Genomic DNA, 20,120 nt, shown 5'->3' on the forward strand with positions numbered 1-20,120 from the left:
CTTAATGCTTGAAGCCCCTTTCACACTGGGGCGGTTTGCAGGCGTTATTGCGCTAAAAATAGCGCCTGCAAACCGCCCCTAAACAGCCTCCGCTGTTTGTTCAGTGTGAAAGCCCGAGGGCTTTCACACTGAAGCGGTGCGCTGGCAGGAGAAGAAAAAATCTCCTGTCAGCCGCATCTTTGGAGCGGTGAAGGAGCGGTGTATTCACCGCTCCTGCCCATTGAAATCAATGGGACAGCGCGGCCATACCGTGGTAATACCGCGGCTATAGCCGCGCTATTCGAGGGGTTTTAACCCTTTTTTGGCCGCCAGTGGGGGGTTAAAACTGCACCGCTAGCGGCCGAATACCGCGGTAAAACAGCGCTAAAAATAGCGCTGTTTTACCGCCGACACCCCCTACCGCCCCAGTGTGAAAGAAAAAAAAAAAAAAAAAAAAAAAAAAAAAACTCCTGCACAATACGAAGAAATCAATAGATATTTGATATACTCTTGTGCAGTCTTGCAAAGGAGTGGATTATAAAGAACAGCCTTTTCTGGTGACAATGATTGTTCATAGGAAACAGTCTAAAATTACTGAATGTTAATCTTTCCATCACTTGAAGGACATCAAAAGCAGTATTAAAATTATGCAGCCCCAGCAAGCGATGTCCTTGGAAAAATACATTTACATATCTCATACCACAGCTATTTGCTAATTCACTAATGAGCTCCGCAGAACCAATAAATCTCAACTCTAAAACAAAAACTGACCCTTGCAGTAGGGCTTACTGCTAGCGTTAAATGCTTGTTTTTGTCTAGGGGGATCAAAAGCAGCTATACTTCCCTTACTCTATGCTCCCAAAGGCTTTCTCCCAGGCACGCGGCCGGTCCCTAAAGCCACTTTTCTTCACTACTCCATCCATCAAAGAAACTGATGACTTCAAGTACAACACAGGACCTACAGTCCCGATAGGGAAATTGCATATTACATATTTCCTTAGTTAAAGTTGTCTAGTGGTCTCACAAATCTGTAATAATGAATTCTAAACCTGGCCAAGGAGCCATATAGGAACATATGTATCGTTTTACCTTAACTGACATAAGGTTTCAGGAATGCAGGATGACCAGCCTACTATCCCCCTTTAAGGGTGAGATCAATGTCCAATCAACTTTGATTGGTCATTTACTCACATACTAGCCTCTATGTACCATGGCCCAAACTGGAATAAGCCAGTCTCGTCTTGAGAGCTTGCAATCACACATGCGTGCTCACCAGTATGCCACACTGCGTACGCATATGGGACTCTGCAGCAGAAACTGCATATTTAGTTAAGTACCATTGCTCTATTTTCTAATATTTTATTTATCTGTTATTACTTTTAAAAAATATGTTATACTACTAAGTATTTGTGTGATCTCTCTTTGCACATATCAAATACAACCCTAACCCCGTGATGAAACAAGTCTTACATTGTAAGTAAGTGAGGATGTAATGGGCCTGCCCACAACCCAGAGCGCCGGAGACTAATGAATATCTAAAACCAATGTCTAGCTAGGCAGTGAGAAATAAGGTACGTAAACCCTCCTTTTTCTGTTGCCCTTAAATCTTGTTGTGCAGGGGGAGCCCTGCTGTAAGGTTCAATTTTATTTTACCTAGGAGTTAAGCTTTAAAGTAAAAACCAGCAGGAAAGGTAGAGATAGTCATAACGTAAAGAGGGAAGGGAGTTGACAAAAAGGTATAAGCCATGGAAAACCAATTTAATATTCTTGGATCCTCAAAGTATTTTAATGTGGGTCCAAAAATTGCCCTAGTGGGGCCAACAAGGTTCTAACAATGCTCATTGTTGACTGCTTTTATTAGCCATCAATTAATTAGAATCCTGACAACAGGAAGCTTAAGGCAGAGGTCCACCCAAAAGGGGATGTTCCACTTTAAGGCCTCAACCCCGGCTCCTAGTAAAGAAATGTCGTTTCCGCTCTGCTCCCCTAGGCGAGTGGATTTGGAAGTTCTAACCCCCCCCCCCCCCCCCCCCTCCCCCCGTGACAGGTGGGCAGAAGACTGCTGGACCATTCACAATGTGCAGTGCAGTGGGCGCCCAGCTATGAAGCCACAACCTCTCACAGCCAGGTGCCCACATTTAACATACCGGCACTGGGGACAGGTGAAAATGGCTGGGTTGGGCACACTGCTGGATCCTGGGACAGGTGAGTGGCTGTTTATTAAAAGTCAGCAGCTATAGTTTTTGTAGCTGTAGAATTACATTTTTACACAGGAGACTGTACCTCCTCTTTGAACATTGTTCTACAACAGAAGGGATATCTGCTCTTTTTAATCACAACACCCTTAAAAACATCAGGAAAACCCCCTTACCTTGAAACAGTTCTCATCTGACATTAGCTGTTCGGACTTTCGCTGGTAGTTGGCTTCATTCAGACTGCGTGAGGCTTGGGTAGCCAGAAGACCCCCTGTGGAATTGCAGCTGCTCTCAGAGAGGTAGACATCAGTCACTTGGACACAGATTTCATCACTAACTATGTGCTGGAGCTACAGGAAGGAAAAAAAAAAAAAGGGGTTGTCGATAGTGATGCTTCAGTATTAATGACAGAGGAAGTATATACTAATGCCATAGACCAGCCTCTCTCAACCAGGGTCCCTCCAGAGGTTACTAGGCATTCCTTGAGCAAAGAACAACTTCTGCCTTTCAGATAAATAGCTTTTAGCTAATAAATGGTGTCAATGGATATCTGTAATGGGGTGATTCTTCACAAAGACCACAAAATGTAAGGAGCATTTTTCCCCAAAGACTATCATACAAATAAATCTGTGAACTGTAGATATAGGAATTAACAAGGGTTCCTTGAGAACAGAAAGTTTTTTTTCAAGGGTACTTCCATGTTAGAAAGGTTGAAAAAGGCTACTTTAGACAATGAAGAGGTCAGCATTATTCAAAACAGTGATTATTGCTAGCAACTGGCAATCGCATGTCAAAATTCAGCATACTGGTTGTACCAAAGTTAATCGATGGATTGACTTGGGTACAATCAGCCCACCCATACAGGTTTCGGATCTCAACCAGTCTCTGCTGAACCAACTGAGATTCGAACCATCTATTGGTTTGAATGGACAATTTTTATTTAATTGCATTCCGTTTTACGTTGGTTATGTACACTTTAAAAGGGGTGGGGGGATTGCAGCATTACACGTTACAGATAAAAAGCTTAAAGTGATTCTAAAAAGTAAAAAGGTATTTTTTTTTTTTTTAAATAATAAACATGTCATGGTTTTGCACAAAGCAGACCTGATCATCTTTTTTTGGGTCCCCCATTGGTGGTCCTGGCTCTTCCCCCTGCTGAATGCCCCCCACAAGCAAGCCTCTTAATATGCGGGCACTTGTGCAGGCTCGCTCCCGAACCGCACTCGTGTCCATTTAAAGAAAGTGTGGCTCTGCCCAGCCCCCTGTTCTCTTCTCATTGGCTGCAACTGACAGCAGCAGGAGCCAATGGCATACAACATACACAAAAATACAAATTAAAAAAAATGTAGGGGATTCAAAGCCCAGCATATATATTCCTTAGGAAAAAAAATAATATTACATGAACCCAAAATCAATGCTTTTAGCAAAAAAAAAAAAAAAAAAAAAAAAAATGCATGTATGATAGATATATCTATATATATATAGATATATATATATATATATATATATATATATATATATATATATATATATATATATATATATATATATATCTATATATATCTATATCTATATCTAGAGGGAGAAATAGATAGATATATATATATCTATATCTCTATATCTATCTATATATATATATATACACACATACACACACACTGGCTTGCGAAAGTACTCGGCCCCCTTGAACTTTTCAACCTTTTGCCACATTTCAGGCTTCAAACAAAGATATAAAATTTTTATTTTTTGTGAAGAATCACCAAGTGGGACACAATTGTGAAGTGGAACGAAATCTTTTGGATTTTTGAAACTTTTTTAACTAATAGAAAAATGAAAAGTGGGGCGTGCAAAATTATTCGGCCCCCTTGCGTTAATACTTTGTAGAGCCACCTTTTGCTGCGATTACAGCTGCAAGTCGCTTGGGGTATGTCTCTATCAGTTTTGCACATCGAGAGACTGAAATTCTTGCCCATTCTTCCTTGCAAAACAGCTCGAGCTCAGTGAGGTTGGATGGAGAGCGTTTGTAAACAGCAGTTTTCAGCTCTTTCCACAGATTCTCGATTGGATTCAGGTCTGGACTTTGACTTGGCCATTCTAACACCTGGATACGTTTATTTGTGAACCATTCCTTTGTAGATTTTGCTGTATGTTTGGGATCATTGTCTTGTTGGAAGATAAATCTCCGTCCCAGTTTCAGGTCTTTTGCAGACTCCAACAGGTTTTCATCCAGAATGGTCCTGTATTTGGCTGCATCCATCTTCCCCTCAATTTTAACCATCTTCCCTGTCCCTGCTGAAGAAAAGCAGGCCCAAACCATGATGCTGCCACCACCATGTTTGACAGTGGGGATGGTGTGTTGAGTGTGATGAGCTGTGTTGCTTTTACGCCAAACAGTTCGATTTTGGTTTCATCGGACCAGAGCACCTTCTTCCACATGTTTGGTGTGTCTCCCAGGTGGCTTGTGGCAAACTTTAGACAAGATTTTTTATGGATATCTTTGAGAAATGGCTTTCTTCTTGCCACTCTTCCATAAAGGCCAGATTTGTGCAGTGTACGACTGATTGTTGTCCTATGGACAGACTCTCCCACCTCAGCTGTAGTTCTCTGCAGTTCATCCAGAGTGATCATGGGCCTCTTGGCTGCATCTCTGATCAGTCTTCTCCTTGTCTGAGCTGAAAGTTTAGAGGGACAGCCAGGTCTTGGTAGATTTGCAGTGGTCTGATACTCCTTCCATTTCAAAATGATCGCTTGCACAGTGCTCCTTGGGATGTTTAAAGCTTGGGAAATCTTTTTGTATCCAAATACGGCTTTAAACTTCTCCACAACAGTATTACGGACCTGCCTGGTGTGTCCTTGGTCTTCATGATGCTCTCTGCGCTTTCAACAGAACCCTGAGACTATCACAGAGCAGGTGCATTTATACAGAGACTTGATTACACACAGGTGGATTCTATTTATCACCATCAGTCATTTAGGACAACATTGGATCATTCAGAGATCCTCGCTGAACTTCTGGAGTGAGTTTGCTGCACTGAAAGTAAAGGGGCCGAATAATTTTGCACGCACCACTTTTCAGTTTTTTAATTGCTAAAAAAGTTTAAAATATCCAATAGATTTCATTCCACTTCACAATTGTGTCCCACTTGTTGGTGATTCTTCACAAAAAATTAAAATTTTATATCTTTATGTTTGAAGCCTGAAATGTGGCAAAAGGTTGAAAAGTTCAAGGGGGCCAAATACTTTCGCAAGCCACTGTATATATATTTATTTATTATCTCTCCATCACAAGCTGCCAACTACAACACACACCACACATTGACCAAAGATCCACAATGTCACTTACAGCCTAGGCCAGTGATGGCGAACCTTGGCACCTCAGATGTTTTGGAACTACATTTCCCATGATGCTCATGCACTCTGCAGTGTAGTTGAGCATCATGGGAAATGTAGTTCCAAAACATCTGTGGTGCCAAGGTTCGCCATCACTGGCCTAGGCAATGACAGCATGGACTTGGGCTACCATAGCAATGAGGGTGTTTAAAGGCCAAGTTCACCCTCAGTAAAAAAATAAAAATAAAATGCACAAGGCTTTGAAGGAAAAAAAAATTGTGCATTTATTATTTGTGTAAACAGGAGCCTGCAAAGCATTGCATCCACAATTAGTGGATCATGGGTATGGTGTCTGGCTCATGCGGACACTGCTGACAGCCCTTTGCCCATACCTCCATACGGGCTGACAGTTGCTCAGCTGCAGAAGTGTCAGTAACCTATGAGGGCGCTCATCAGCACCCTGGAAGTTCAATAAAAAATACAAGCTGCTTGTAATGGTGGTAGACAGGACTTTTAGTTAATTCATGCAACGAAACGTCCCACACTCCGCTTGAGTGCTTTCGTCATATACCGCTTCCTCCCAGTCTGAATATAGATATCAGATATTCCAACCACAATCAAGATAATACTCATTTGGTTGCTGAACATGGGACTGTCTATTGAAAAAAAAAAAAAAAAAAAAAAAAAAGAAAAAAAAAGAAAAGAAAACACAGGTACACAGATAATACTCAGGACAATTCCTCCCCCCCCCCCTTTGCATTCCGGGCGGGGTAGACTGTCCAATTAGCAGGGAAAGCTGTTAGAGGAATTCGCCCCACCAATCTCACAGCTAATCTACATACACATCCCATAATATCCAAGGCAGACAGACAATAGTAGAACACTGGAATACAGCCACACCCCAAATGACCCAGCAAAAGAGTACAACAAAACAAGACAAACTATTGGGTGAAAGACCTGGGCTTTCCAGATCTCATTAATCAGCATTCCTTTCACATACATCTGTCCACTGAGTCCCAAGCTGGCAAGGACCATCAAGGCCTCCTTATTAATGTCCTTTTGCATTACATAACAGAATATCTTCCTAAATGCGTGTAGCTCCCTCAAATGCCAGGACCCAAAGGTAGGCAAGAGGCTAGCATTCAGTCCCCTTCAAAAGCCTCTGTCCCGGGTGAGTCTATCACAATTCGTTCAGAATGTGAATGAATAATGCAGTTACACCTGCACTATGTGACAGCAGGTATGGGGAGAGGAGCCCCTAGGTGTGTTCACAGGGAAAGGGGGGGGGGGGTGTAGAGATGAGGAGGCGTAGCATGTAACACGTTCAGAAGGTGAACTATAAACCACTTGCCAACCAGCAGCCGCAGTTGTACTGCGGCAGAATGGCACGGCTGGGCGAAGCGACGTTATGCAATGTCGCCATGCCCTGTGGCACTGGCCACTAGGGGCGTGCACCCGCTATGCGTCCCCGGAGCCGATGCAAGTGCCCGGCAGTCGTGATCACTGCCGGGCTCCCGTGATCACGGCTGACACACAGAGAACCGGGTTCTGTGTGTGTAAATACAGTTTCCGGTTCTCTGAGGGGAGAAGAGACCAATCGTCTGTTCATACAGAGTATGAACAGCAATCTCATCTCCCCTACACAGTCCCCTCCCCCTTCAGTTAGAATCACCTCCCAGGGAACACAATTAACCCCTTGATCGCCCCCTAGTGTTAACCCCTTCCCTGCCAGTGACATTTTTACAGTAACCAATGCATTTTTATAGCACTGATCGCTGTATAAATGCCAATGGTTCCAAAAATGTGTCAAAATTGTCTGATATAATGGTGCAGTCCTGATAAAAATCACAGATCACCGCCATTAATAGTGAAAAAAACTAATAAAAATGCCATAAAACTATCCCATATTTTGTAGACGCTATAACTTTTGCGCAAACCAATTTACGCTCATTGCGTTTTTTTTTTTACCAAAAATATGTAGAATACATATCGGCCTAAACTGAAGAAAACTTTTTTATATATAGATTTTTGGGGGATATTATAGCAAAAAGTAAAAAATTGACGCTCTTTTTGTTTATAACGCAAAAAATAAAAACCGCAGGTGATCAAATACCACCAAAAGAAAGCTCTATTTGTGGGGAAAAAAGGACGTCAATTTTGTTTGGGTGCAACATCGCACAACCGCGCAATTGTCAGTTAAAGTGACGCAGTGCCGAATCACAAAAAGTGCTGTGGTCAGGAAGGGGATAAAGTCTTCTGGGGCTGAAGCAGTTAAAGTATGACAATATTGCAGATTATCAGACATCCACAATGATAAAAAGGATCAGCAGGAATCACATGCAATCGTATTAACACACACCGCATGTCTCATTTAAGAAGAACAAATTAAATCTATCAACTGCAGCAAAGAAAAAAGTTAATACAAATGTAGCCAGCAGTACAAGTTCCCTGACTTGTGGGATGTGTGCAGTCCAGTGACATAACAGGAAAGAAACCACTGACCATGACCCAGTGAAATAATGATGACCAAGTACCCAGTAAGTAACTACGTACCCATCAAATCTCAGCGCAGTGGTCAACATGTCACAATCCTTAAATACAACATGCTGGCTGGAGATATAAAAAGTGACTGGTCACATTCACTACCACATCCCTAGCTTAATGTAGTGAAAGGGATAGGGGATGGGCAAACAATTGCAGCTATTTTTAGAATTTTTAAATCCAATGACTGTAGTAAATGTGCTGTTATCGTTAGAAGCAGAGGTCATTATAGTTAATATAGGGAAAAATTATAACATTCCCTGAAGTCTGAACGAATATGTGAGCCAATAGAGGAAAAACCAGATAAAAAGTGATTGTAAAGTCTTTTTTTTCCCTTTAAAAATAACAAACCTGTTAAAAACGTACCTTGCTCTGTGTAATAGTTTTGCACAGAGCAGCCCACATCCTCCTCTTCTCGGGTCCCCCGCTGGCGCTCCTGGCCTCTCCCTCCTGTCGAGTGCCCTCACAGCAAGCAGATTGCTATGGGCCAGGCAGCCGAGCTACTCGTGCACATCGCTGGATAGAGATCGGGATCAGGCGAGTGCTGGGGGGGGTGGGGTGGGGTTGAGGGGGGCTGCTACACACAGGCGGCTTTCTATCTTAATGCCTTTACAACCACTTTAAGCTCTTTTCAAGGATTTTGCAAACAAAATAGAATAGACATCAACCAGTGAAAGGGTGGCAGCATCACCCTAGTACAGGTCTTAAAAGGGATTGGGAGCCTGGTCCCCAACCAGGCTGCCACAAAGACATGGGGGTAATTGGACTATCGCGATACAGTAAAGCAATGAATTTCGAATGTATAACAAATATATAAAAATTATTTTTACCTTTAGTAATTCATTACAAAGACCACACTTTATTTCCCTAGTACAGGTCTTGTAAAAACCAGAGAGAAGTTATGAGCGGCATACAATCCAACTGGCAAGAACTTTGCTGCACACAAAGATTCAATTTGTCCTTAACCACTTCAATACCAGGAACTTTCACCCCTTCCTGCCCAGGACAACTTTGAGCTTTCAGCGCTGTCGCACTTTGAATGACAATTGCGTGGTCATACAACACTACCCAAACTAAATTTTTATAATTTTCTTCCCAGAAATAGAGCTTTCTTTTGGTGGTATTTTATCACCTCTGCGGTTTTTATTTTTTGCTAAATGACCGACATTTTTGAAAAAAAAATAAAGTTTTTCTTCGTTGTTATAAATTTTTGTTTTCTCCTTCACCAATGGGCACTGATGAGGAAGTACTGATAGGCGGCATAGATGGACACTAATAGATGGCACTGATGGGCAGCACTAATTGGGCAGGTACTGACAGGTGTTAATGCTGGGCACTGATCACCACTGTGATGAACACTGATTGGCACTTATTGGGTACTGGCAGGGGGTTATGATGGGGCACTGACTGGGCACCGATTGGCAGCTTATGGGTACATTTGATGGGGGCTGTGCTGATAGTCAATGTGCCGATTATCAGCACAGACCCCACCTCTGACGGGGAGAGCCGCTGTTCGCTCTCCCTGTCAGCGCGAACCAAGAAATGCCGTTTACCGGCACTTCCTGGTTCATACGATGATCAGCTGTGATTGGTCACAGCTGATCACGTGGTAAGAAGCCTCTGTCAGAGGCTTCTTATCACGATCGGAGATGCGGGCGTGTCAGGCTGACACTCCGCGCTGTGCGCCCCCACTGGCAGGCGCCAGCATGTTATCCTGCTGGACGTCACACGACGTCCAGTCAGGATAACAGAAACACTTCCCGGCCATCAATCTGCTATAGGCTGGGCAGGAAGTGGTTAAAGGGCCTGTGCACACTGCTATATTCCCTTACTCTCGGTGTGCATATTTTTGCAATACACGCTCAAGCTAGCCAACTACATCATAGTGGAGTCCTCCCTAGCCCTTCACTATGAAAAATGCTAAATCCTTATTTGTTTGCCTATATCCTACTTTAAAAAGGGACATATAGTGCCAATAAAGGGGAGACACAGTTGGAGGAGAGCTACAGTCTGTATTTTGTACAGTAAGAACAGTAGCGCAAGGATGGAGATCACTTTGATGTAGTTGGCCTGCTTGAACACATATTGCAATATATCAGTGGTCTCCAAACTGGGGCCTTTATCTGGCACTTGGGGCATTATTCCTCCCACAGACACAAATGATGGGGCACTGTTCCTCCTACTGACACCAATAATGAGTTACTATTCCTCTTATGGACATTAACGTGGGGGCACTTCCTCTCTAAAGCCAGGACATTTTCTACTCCCACTGTCCGGCCCCTCTAAAGTCTCAAGAACATTAAACTGGCCCTTTGTTTAGAACGTTTGGAGACCCCTGCAACATATGAACCAAGAATCCCTTTTTTGCAAATATCTACTTAAAATATGTAAAACGAGTGGTAGTAAAGTCGGGGGCGTGACCGGATGTTGAGGTGAGAGGTTGCGGTACGGTCGGACCTAGCTCCTGCTCCTATGCCTGGCGCAGTCGTGTAGCATGGAGAGGGAGATGTTGAGACACCCGGAACACAGTGCCACTGAACGGAGTGACGGTCCCAGCGTCTGAGTGGTGAGCAGCCTGTACGCTTTCCTGTAGCTCTACCGGGTAAAATATCAGCAGCATCTATCCCAGTGAGAGAGGGAGGCGCACTTACCTGGGATAGAGCGACCGCCAGTGACATGTGAGACCCGTCAGGGTCAGAGGTGATTGTGCCAGTATGACTAGGAAGAGGGGGATGGAGGAGGCGGCGGTGCAGGATGGAGCTGGTGCCTCTGTACAGCCAAATTACCGCCAAATTGGAATGCTTTGCACATACACCAAATCAGACACCTAAGAAGGGTGGCCAATCAGGGGAGCGCAGCACCAGACGGGTCACCCTGGGAGGAGAAGCCAAGCCTCAGCAGCGGGAGATGCGACAGCTACATCGTCAGACATGGTAGCATGTATGGCCCTGGAGGGGGAAATTGGCTCAAATAAAGAATTAGTGCGGCAGCCTCAGCAGCAGAGAAGGAGCCATCCTTGAAAGATATCTTCCTAGCAGTCAACAGCTGTAAGTCATCAATATCTGATTTATCTGACCAGCTTAAAAGGCATTAGAGATGAATTGCTAGCCTTAAGGCTGGGTTCACACTGGTCCGACAAACGCTCCGACATTGGGAGCTCATGTCGCATGACGTGTGAAATTTAATGTTTCCCTATGGGAGCCGTCCTAACTGGTCCGACACAAGTCGTTCCGACTTTAGAAATGCTCCCTGTACTACTTTGGTCCGACTTTGATCCTACTTCACCCTATTGACTATCATTGAAGTCGGATCAAAGTCGGATTGCCGTCTCACATGATCCGACTTCGGCACGCGACTTGTGCTCAGATCATCTTGAGGGGGAACTCCGCGCCAAATTTTAGATAAAAATCCGGCATGGGTTCCCCCTCCAGGAGCATACCAGGCCCTTGGGTCCGGTATGGAACTTGAGGGGAACCCCTTACGCCGAAAAAGCGGCGTGGGGGGTCCCCCCAATCCATACCAGACCCTTATCCGAGCACGCAGCCCGGCCGGACAGGAATGGGGGTGGGGACGAGCGAGCGCCCCCCCCCCTCCTGAACCGTACCAGGCCGCATGCCCTCAACATGGGGGGTTGTTGCCTTGGGGGAGGGGGGCGCGCTGCGGCCCCCCCACCCCAAAGCACCTTGTCCCCATGTTGATGAGGACAAGGGCCTCTTCCCGACAACCCTGGCCGTTGGTTGTCGGGGTCTGCGGGCGGGGGGCTTATCGGAATCCGGGAGCCCCCTTTAATAAGGGAGCCCCCAGATCCCGGCCCCCCACCCTATGTGAATGAGTATGGGGTACAGCGTACCCCTACCCATTCACCTAGGAAAAAAGTGTCAATTTAAAAAAAAACACTACACAGATTTTTAAAGCATTTTATTAGACAGCTCCGGGGGTCTTCTTCCGACTTCGGGGGTCTCTCCGGTTCTTCTCCACGCTCTCCGGATCTTCTGCCGGGCTCCTCCGCTCTCTTCTGCTCTTTTGCTAAAGCGGAGGAGCCTGGTCTTCAATCTTCTGCCTTCTGCCCTCTTCTCCTGATGTTGACACGACGCTCTCTGGGGCTAGAATGCTCTCTGTGCGCTCTGCTCTGACTTATATAGGCGGTGACCCCGCCCCCTTATGCCGTCACAGTCCCTGGGCATGCTGGGACTGTGACGGCATAAGAATGCTCTCTGTGCGCTCTGCTCTGACTTATATAGGCGGTGACCCCGCCCCCTAAAACGTCACAGTCCCAGCATGCCCAGGGACTGTGACGGCATAAGGGGGCGGGGTCACCGCCTATATAAGTCAGAGCAGAGCGCACAGAGAGCATTCTAGCCCCAGAGAGCGTCGTGTCAACATCAGGAGAAGAAGGCAGAAGGCAGAAGATTGAAGACCAGGCTCCTCCGCTTTAGCAAAAGAGCGGCAAAAGAGCAGAAGAGAGCGGAGGAGCCCGGCAGAAGATCCGGAGAGCGTGGAGAAGAACCGGAGAGACCCCCGAAGTCGGAAGAAGACCCCCGGAGCTGTCTAATAAAATGCTTTAAAAATCTGTGTAGTGTTTTTTTTTTTTTTAAATTGACACTTTTTTCCTAGGTGAATGGGTAGGGGTACGCTGTACCCCATACTCATTCACATAGGGTGGGGGGCCGGGATCTGGGGGCTCCCTTATTAAAGGGGGCTCCCGGATTCCGATAAGCCCCCCGCCCGCAGACCCCCGACAACCAACGGCCAGGGTTGTCGGGAAGAGGCCCTTGTCCTCATCAACATGGGGACAAGGTGCTTTGGGGTGGGGGGGCCGCAGCGCGCCCCCTCCCCCAAGGCACCACTCCCCATGTTGAGGGCATGCGGCCTGGTACGGTTCAGGAGGGGGGGGGGGGGGGGGGGCGCTCGCTCGTCCCCACCCCCATTCCTGTCCGGCCGGGCTGCGTGCTCGGATAAGGGTCTGGTATGGATTGGGGGCGACCCCCCACGCCGTTTTTTCGGCGTAGGGGGTTCCCCTCAAGGTCCATACCAGACCCAAGGGCCTGGTATGCCTCTGGAGGGGGAACCCATGCCGGTTTTTTATTTAAAATTTGGCGCGGAGTTCCCCCTAAAGATTCATACCAAACACAGTGCCGGCATTGGCGGGGATCCAAGTCGGATCCCCGTTCATTGAAAGTCGGACACATGCCGGCTTCATGTCGCAGGGCAAAGTCGGATCCAAAGTAGGACGGCTGTCGTGTCGCACCAGTGTGAACCCAGCCTAAAACATGAAGTACAAGTGGTTTGTGCTCGGACAACTGTCCTTGAGGGAAGACTCAGTTGGAAGATTATGTGAATCCAATGAGACAAGAAGTAACATATATGAGGGACCAACTAAATTCATGTATGCAGAAAATGGACAGTATGGAAAATAGGTTACGTAGAGAGAACTTAAGGGTCCTGGGTCTCCCCGAGGGATGTGAAGGTAACAATCCTATAGAATTCATGGAAGGCTGGCTTAAAGAGAAATTTGGGAAAGATTCGTTTTCAGGTTTTTTTGCGATTGAGCGCGCGCACAGAGTTGCCTCCAGGGCCCCGTCCTCAGGGGGGGCATCCAAGACCCCTTATTTTTAAACTCCTACATTTTAGAGATAAGGTTACTATCCTCCAGAAAGCAAGAGAGATGAAGATTATACAGCATAATGGTGCAAGGATATCAATAAACCCAGACTTTTCCCCTGAGCTACAGAGACAAAGAGCTAAGTTTGTAGAGTGTAAACGGAGGCTACAACAGCTCAGGATTAATCATGCGTTAATCATAGACGTGCGGGATAAAGTAACAGCTCTGGGGGAAGTCAGGTTCTTTAATGCCCCTATAGAAGTAACAGCTTGGCTAGAGAAGAATGAAGGAAGATTACAGCGGGGGGAAAGAACCTGAGATCAGTAGTTTACAGTGACTTTTCAGTCTAATATCCAGGACTTTTTTTTTTGTCTCAATTTCCTCTTCAGGACTCATGTTTGGTTATATATATGCAAATAGGGGAGGGGGGGGGGGGGGGGGTAAATATACCGTATTTATCAGCATATAACACGCACTTTTTTCCCCTTAAAATCAGGGGAAAATCGCGGGTGCGTGTTATACGCTGATCCACTGCGATCCTGACCTGTCAGATCTAAAAATCGCCGACCGCGATTTGAAAATGGCGCCGCCGGCGCCAAAATACACAGTGCCGGTCCTCGGCTCTTCTCGGCCACTTTCGGCTTCACTCGAGCGCCGCCCGAACCTAGCCGAGTGTACTCGGCTAGGTTCGGATAGCTCCGCTCACCGTCACGCCCATCCCGAGTGGAGCCGAAAGTGAACGAGAAGAGCCGAGGACCGGCTCTGTGTATTTCGGCAGCGCCATTTTCAAATCGCGGTAGGCGATTTTGAAGCTCAGCGAGCTGCAAGGCTGCACTGGACACTGGGGAAGGCTGCACTGGACACTGGGGAAGGCTGCACTGGACACTGGGGAAGGCTGCACTGACAAGGCTGCACTGACATGGCTGCACTGGGGCAAGGCTGCACTGATGGGCATTTAAATGTAAGTTTTTTTTCCCTTCAACTTCCCTCCTAAAAGTTTTTTTTTCCTTAAAATTCCCTCCTAAATTGGGGTGCGTGTTATACGCCGATAAATACGGTATATATTAGCTTTGATTATGTTGGGGATAGCTTCCCTCTTATTAGGTTTGGGAAGCACTGGAACCTCACTTCAGGGGGGTATGGTGGTCACAAAAGAAGCTCTTAGTTTGGGCCCAAAAGTGGGCAAGGGGGTAATGTGTAATTGGGTGGGGGGCGGAAGGGGTAGGAATGGATGCATGGCTGTGTGGAAGCACAAGGGGATAAGAGGGGTGGTATGGTCTGATATAGGCGTTTTTGTGTTTGCCCAGATAGGAGTAACACTAAGCTTTAAAGGGGCAAGGTTTTTATATTTTAGGCACAAGAAAATGTGGGATAGGTTAGAGGATTATCCTGAGAGGAGAAAGGGAACGGGGACGGGGACTGAAGAATGATGGGTATCAAAAAGGTGGTAGAGGTAAATCCCCGGATTTAAAAAAACAAGTTAAAATATGCTCATGGAATGTGCAGGGGGTAAAGGATAGGTCTAAAAAACAGGCAATTTTCTCTATGGCTGGGGTAGGGAGAGTTAAAATACTATGTCTGCAGGAGACACACCTGGTGAAGGATACAATCAGGGCCTTGGAGCATAGGAATTATCAGGTGCAGTACCATTCCACCTATTCAAGAGATGTGAGCATATTGATAAATTCGGGTTTAGTTTTTTCCTATAGTCAGAGTAAGGTAGATGAGAATGGACGGTATATTTTTCTTTTTTGTATGATTGAAACTAGAGTATGTGTTAGCCAACGTTTACATCCCTTCTCCATTTAGTACAGAAATTCTGGTTAACTTAATTAGATTTATAGCAGATTTCCCAGGGGTGCCGGTTATAGTGGTAGGAGACTTTAATATGACTATGAATAACTGTATAGATAGGTTTACACCGAAAATCTCTAGTGAGGTGGTTCCTAATGGTCCACTCCTCCAATATTGTGAGGAGATAGGGTTGGTGGATGCCTGGAGGAAGAGGCACCCGGGAGTGAGGCTCCATTCACAGTAACGCATTTTTTGATGCATTTTGCAGAAATGCATGGGAATTTTTTAACATGGGTTCCTATGGAACATGTTCACATCAATGCATTTTTGTACCTCCCCTTTTGGAAAGGGTCAGGGACTTTTTTTCATGCAAAATGCAGCGTTTTGCATGTAATAGAATTTAATGGACCAGCATCAAAAACGCAAGTACAGCGTTTTTGCGGATTTTTTTCTTTTAAGACTGTATACAGTCTTAAAAAAAAAAAAAAAAAAAAAAGAAAGAAAAAACGCTGCTCAAAAACGTGGTAAGCGTCACAAAAAAACACTGCAGAAACGCGCAAAAGCAACATGCATAGGTGTGAATCAAGCCTTAGACAGTACTCGTGTCACTCCAGGACACATGCTACTTTATCTAGAATTGACCTTGTGCTGAGTAATGGGGAAGCGCTGAATGTAGTGGAGGAGATAGTTTATGAGCCGAGAGGGATTTCGGACCACTCGCCAGTAGTCTTTTCAATAAAAGTTGGGAGGGTCATAGTAGAGGTGATTGGAAAGTAAATCCCTTCTGGCTCGAGATTGAGGATGCCGGGGGTAGGATGGATGGTCTGGCGGAATTTATAAATTTAGGAACTGCCCCATTGGGGACAATATGGGACTCCCTGAAGGCCTTTCTTCGGGGTGTACTAATACAAAAAAAATTCTTATACTAAGAAGCAACCACAGGTCAAATATTAAAGCAAAAGAAAGTATGAGAAGTGCTGAAATGCAATATGTGGAGGCCCCAACCTTAGCTAGTTATGAAATGTGGGTAGAGAATCAAGAAGTCTATAGCAGAGTGGTCTTAGAGAAAATGGAAAGGAAGAAATCATTTCAGAGACAGAGTTTTTTTGGAGAAGGTGAACAAGTTGGAAAAGCTCTGTCTCTGGTTGTTAAGGCAAATTCCCCCTCAGCTACGGTACCAGCAATTGGGGATAAGGAAAGAACAATTAAAAAAAGCCACCCCGGAAATACTAGAAGAATTTAAAAATTATTTTGAAAACGTGTATAGCACGCCACAAACAAATGTAGAAGGGGAAACTCAAAATAACCCCTTTATCAAAAGAGGATAGGGAAATGTTGGACGCCCCATTGACACTGGAAGAGTTGCAAAGGGTAGTAGCAGACATGGCAAATCAGAAAGCACCGGGCCCTGATGGTTTACCCATAGAAATATTTAAGAAGTATGGGGAAGTTTTACTTCCTAAAGTTGTGGCGGTGTTTAACGGAGCTGTGGAGGATAGGAAACTGCCCATATCTATGACAGAAGCTATAATAAATTGTTTGTTAAAAGAGGGGAAAAACCCGCTTGATGTGACCTCATACAGGCCTATAATCGCTGTTATGTTCGGACGCGAAAAGCCTTGGCAACAAGCCTGAATAAAATAATCTCTAAAGTAATACACTCAGACCAAACCGGTTTTATACCGGATAGATCTACAAGCACGAACATAAGACGAGTGTACCTAAATATGCAATTACCAATAGAGAACCGTGGCAATAGAGTCGTCCTTTCATTGGACGCAGCTAAAGCCTTCGATTGTCTTGAGTGGCACTACTTGAGGAAGGTACTGGCCGAATTTCAATTTGGCCATATCTTTGTCCATTAGCTTAGTCTATTATATGATGGTTCAAGGGCTAAGGTTAGGGTTAACGGGGAATGCTCAGAATGGTTCCAATTGAGGAGGGGAATGAGACAGGGGTGCCCTTTGTCGCCCCTGCTCTTTGCCCTGGCAATGGAGCCACTGGCTATCGCTTTGAGATCAGCCCAAGAGGTACAGGGTTTTAAAAGAAGGAGGGGGGAGGAGAAAGTCGCTATGTATGCGGATGACATTTTGTTGTTCTTGGGGGATACACAGGCTTCCCTGAAGGCAGCTATGGGTATAGTTAAGGAATTTGGTTATTTCTCTGGGCTGACAATTAACTGGGAAACATCTGTACTTCTGCCAATAGATCCCCTCATAGATCCACTCCCACAACAAATATCCCAAATTAAAGTAGCAAGTCAAAAGAGATATCTGGGTATTATTATAACGGAAGACCCAGGGCAGTATATAACTGGAAACGTGGTTCTGCTCATGAAGAAATGAAAACAGAAAAGTCGGGTGTGGGGTCGCCTACCTTTCTCGGTCGCTGCAATTTAATTAAGATGGTTTGGTTGCCACAAATTTTATATGTAATACATAACTCTCCAGTGTGGATTCCTAAACACTGGTTTAAAAAAAATGGACAGTGTGTTTAGAGAGTTAATTTGGAAAAACGGGGTGGCAAGGATCAGTTTGCAGGCTTTGCGTCGGCCGGGAGAGATGGGGGGCATGGTACTGCCGGACCCGAGGTGCTATTTTCTGGCGGCTCAAATGCAGTATATGAGAGGTAGTAACAGGCCAGGAGAAAGGGGGGCAGGGTGTAAATTATTGTTGAATGATACTAGCCATGACAAAATAGTAGAGGTAATGGAGGCAGACTCCTTTGGTACCAAGTGTCCTACCACTCAGTTAATGGTTAAAAGTTGGGTGACTGTCAAGAATGTGTTGGGTTATGCTGGCTTCTCGGAGTTTGCCCCATTATGGGATAATAAAAATTTAAATGAACTTTAAGTAATGGGGATAATAGAGGAATGGGATCGGCAGGGTATTCATTGTCTGGCACAGCTATACAAGGCGGGGAGGTTAAAGTCATTCCAGGAGTTAGTGGAAGAATATGCGATTCCCAACCGATCATTTTACAGGTATCTGCAACTCAGGCATGCCCTAGATGCACAATTTAGTGGGAAGGAACCAGAGTGGTGTGAAATGCCCTCTCTTAGGAAGCTGGTTAATGCTAGCTCTACAAAAGGTCCAATTTCTGATATGTATGGGAGTTTAAATGTGACAGGTCAGGAAGGAATGGTGGAAAATAAAAATAGGATTAAATGGGAGGGAGATGTTGGGCCGATGTCGGATAGACAGCGGGAGTATGTTCTGGCACTGGGGCCCAGGATCTCCCTCTCTCCTTCACAGATTGTTTTCATCTATATTTATTATATAGGTCATATTATACACCCTTGAAGCTGTTTATGTTTGGAAAGAAGCCTGATGCTGTGTGTCAAAGGTGTGGGGACGGGAGGGGCGACTTGGTACACATGTTCTGGCGATGCCCCAAGCTGCATAGATATTAGAAGGGCATAATGGATAAAATAAATTCTGTGTTTGGGACGTCGATGGGCATGGAGGCCAGGATTTGTCTAATGGGCCTGATGGAGGAAAATGGGATATTAAAAGACACACAGATTGCAATAATCAGATGTCTGTTTCAAGGTAAAAAAACGTATTGCACGGAAGTGGCAGGCAAAAGATCCCCCGACGGTAGCAGAATGGGTGAAAGTAGTAAGGGAGGCGATTTGTAAAGAGAAGTATATTTATAAGAAGAGGGGTAACCACAAGAAATTTGAAAAAATATGGAGGTCATGGTTGATTGCAGAATATGGTGATAAGGATGATGGGTAGGATTATAGTTGTAGTGTGAGGGTAGGTTGGTTTGCGAGTGTTGGAGGAAGAGGTGTATGTGGAGGGGTAGGTGAGAAAGGAGGGGTCAATTTGGGGGGGGGGTAAGAAAAAAAAAAGGGAAAAAATTGGTTTATCGATGTTCTTGCCATGTGTATAAATTGTGAAACTATAATGACTTGATGGACGATGGCATAGATGATGTTTAAAAAAAAAAAATATGTAAAACAAATATGGCAGTGTGCACAGGGTTACTTCAGAAGCTTTATTGATCACACTCCTGTAGCTGCTCATGTGTTACACATACGTAAGAATTTTGAATTTGAGCAGAAGCATATCTCCATTTCTATTACAAGACGCTTGTAAGAGGGTTTTGTTGAGTACTAGACATGACCATCAGAGCAAGGCTCACATGGTAAACCCAATGCACCTTAGAACAGGGGTCATGTGATCACTAAAAAGGAAAAAAAAAAAAAAAAAAAAAAAAAAGGTAAACAATGTTACTACACAGAAATGTTTCGCCTTTCATTTCTATTTTAAACTGAATGGGTTGTTTTACATGGTAAGGGGTCAGATATATTTTAATTTGTGTCTGGGCTCGTTTTTATATAAGTGATCATAAGTCGTTCATGTCACAAGAAATACAATTCTTTCAGCACTCACCTGCCTGACTATGCTCTGGATCAGTTTATCCATAGTAAAGGCAATGAAGGCATGGATGGTAAACATCTCCCGCAGGGAGTCTTCATACTGGTTTGAGTCCATATTCCCGTCCAGCAGGTTCCGAACCATGTCTAGGAAAGCTGGGTAATAATCCACAGCCTCTATATCCACTGTAGAACAAGTTGGATAATACACACTTGTCAAAATATGTATTAAAATTACACTGCATCTATAAACACATTTCTAATGGCTTCGAGAAAACATCTTACTGTTGGATGG

General features: G+C 44.9%; 1 protein-coding gene across 6 annotated transcripts in view; it reads right to left on the minus strand.

The window, feature by feature from the left end:
• SIN3A (SIN3 transcription regulator family member A) overlaps nucleotides 1–20,120 on the minus strand; it is a 112,302-nt gene that overhangs the window by 46,951 nt on the left and 45,231 nt on the right. For all 6 annotated transcript variants that reach the window (XM_073619029.1, XM_073619027.1, XM_073619028.1 and 3 more), the window contains 2 exons: nucleotides 19,842–20,011; nucleotides 2,351–2,524 (listed from right to left, as the gene is read on the minus strand). In XM_073619029.1, the coding sequence (XP_073475130.1) occupies nucleotides 2,351–2,524; nucleotides 19,842–20,011 (344 nt within the window). The remainder of the gene's footprint in view (nucleotides 1–2,350; nucleotides 2,525–19,841; nucleotides 20,012–20,120) is intronic.

The sequence above is a fragment of the Aquarana catesbeiana genome, linkage group LG03 (genome assembly GCF_042186555.1).
Source record: "Aquarana catesbeiana isolate 2022-GZ linkage group LG03, ASM4218655v1, whole genome shotgun sequence".
NCBI classification, from domain to species: Eukaryota; Metazoa; Chordata; class Amphibia; order Anura; family Ranidae; genus Aquarana; species Aquarana catesbeiana.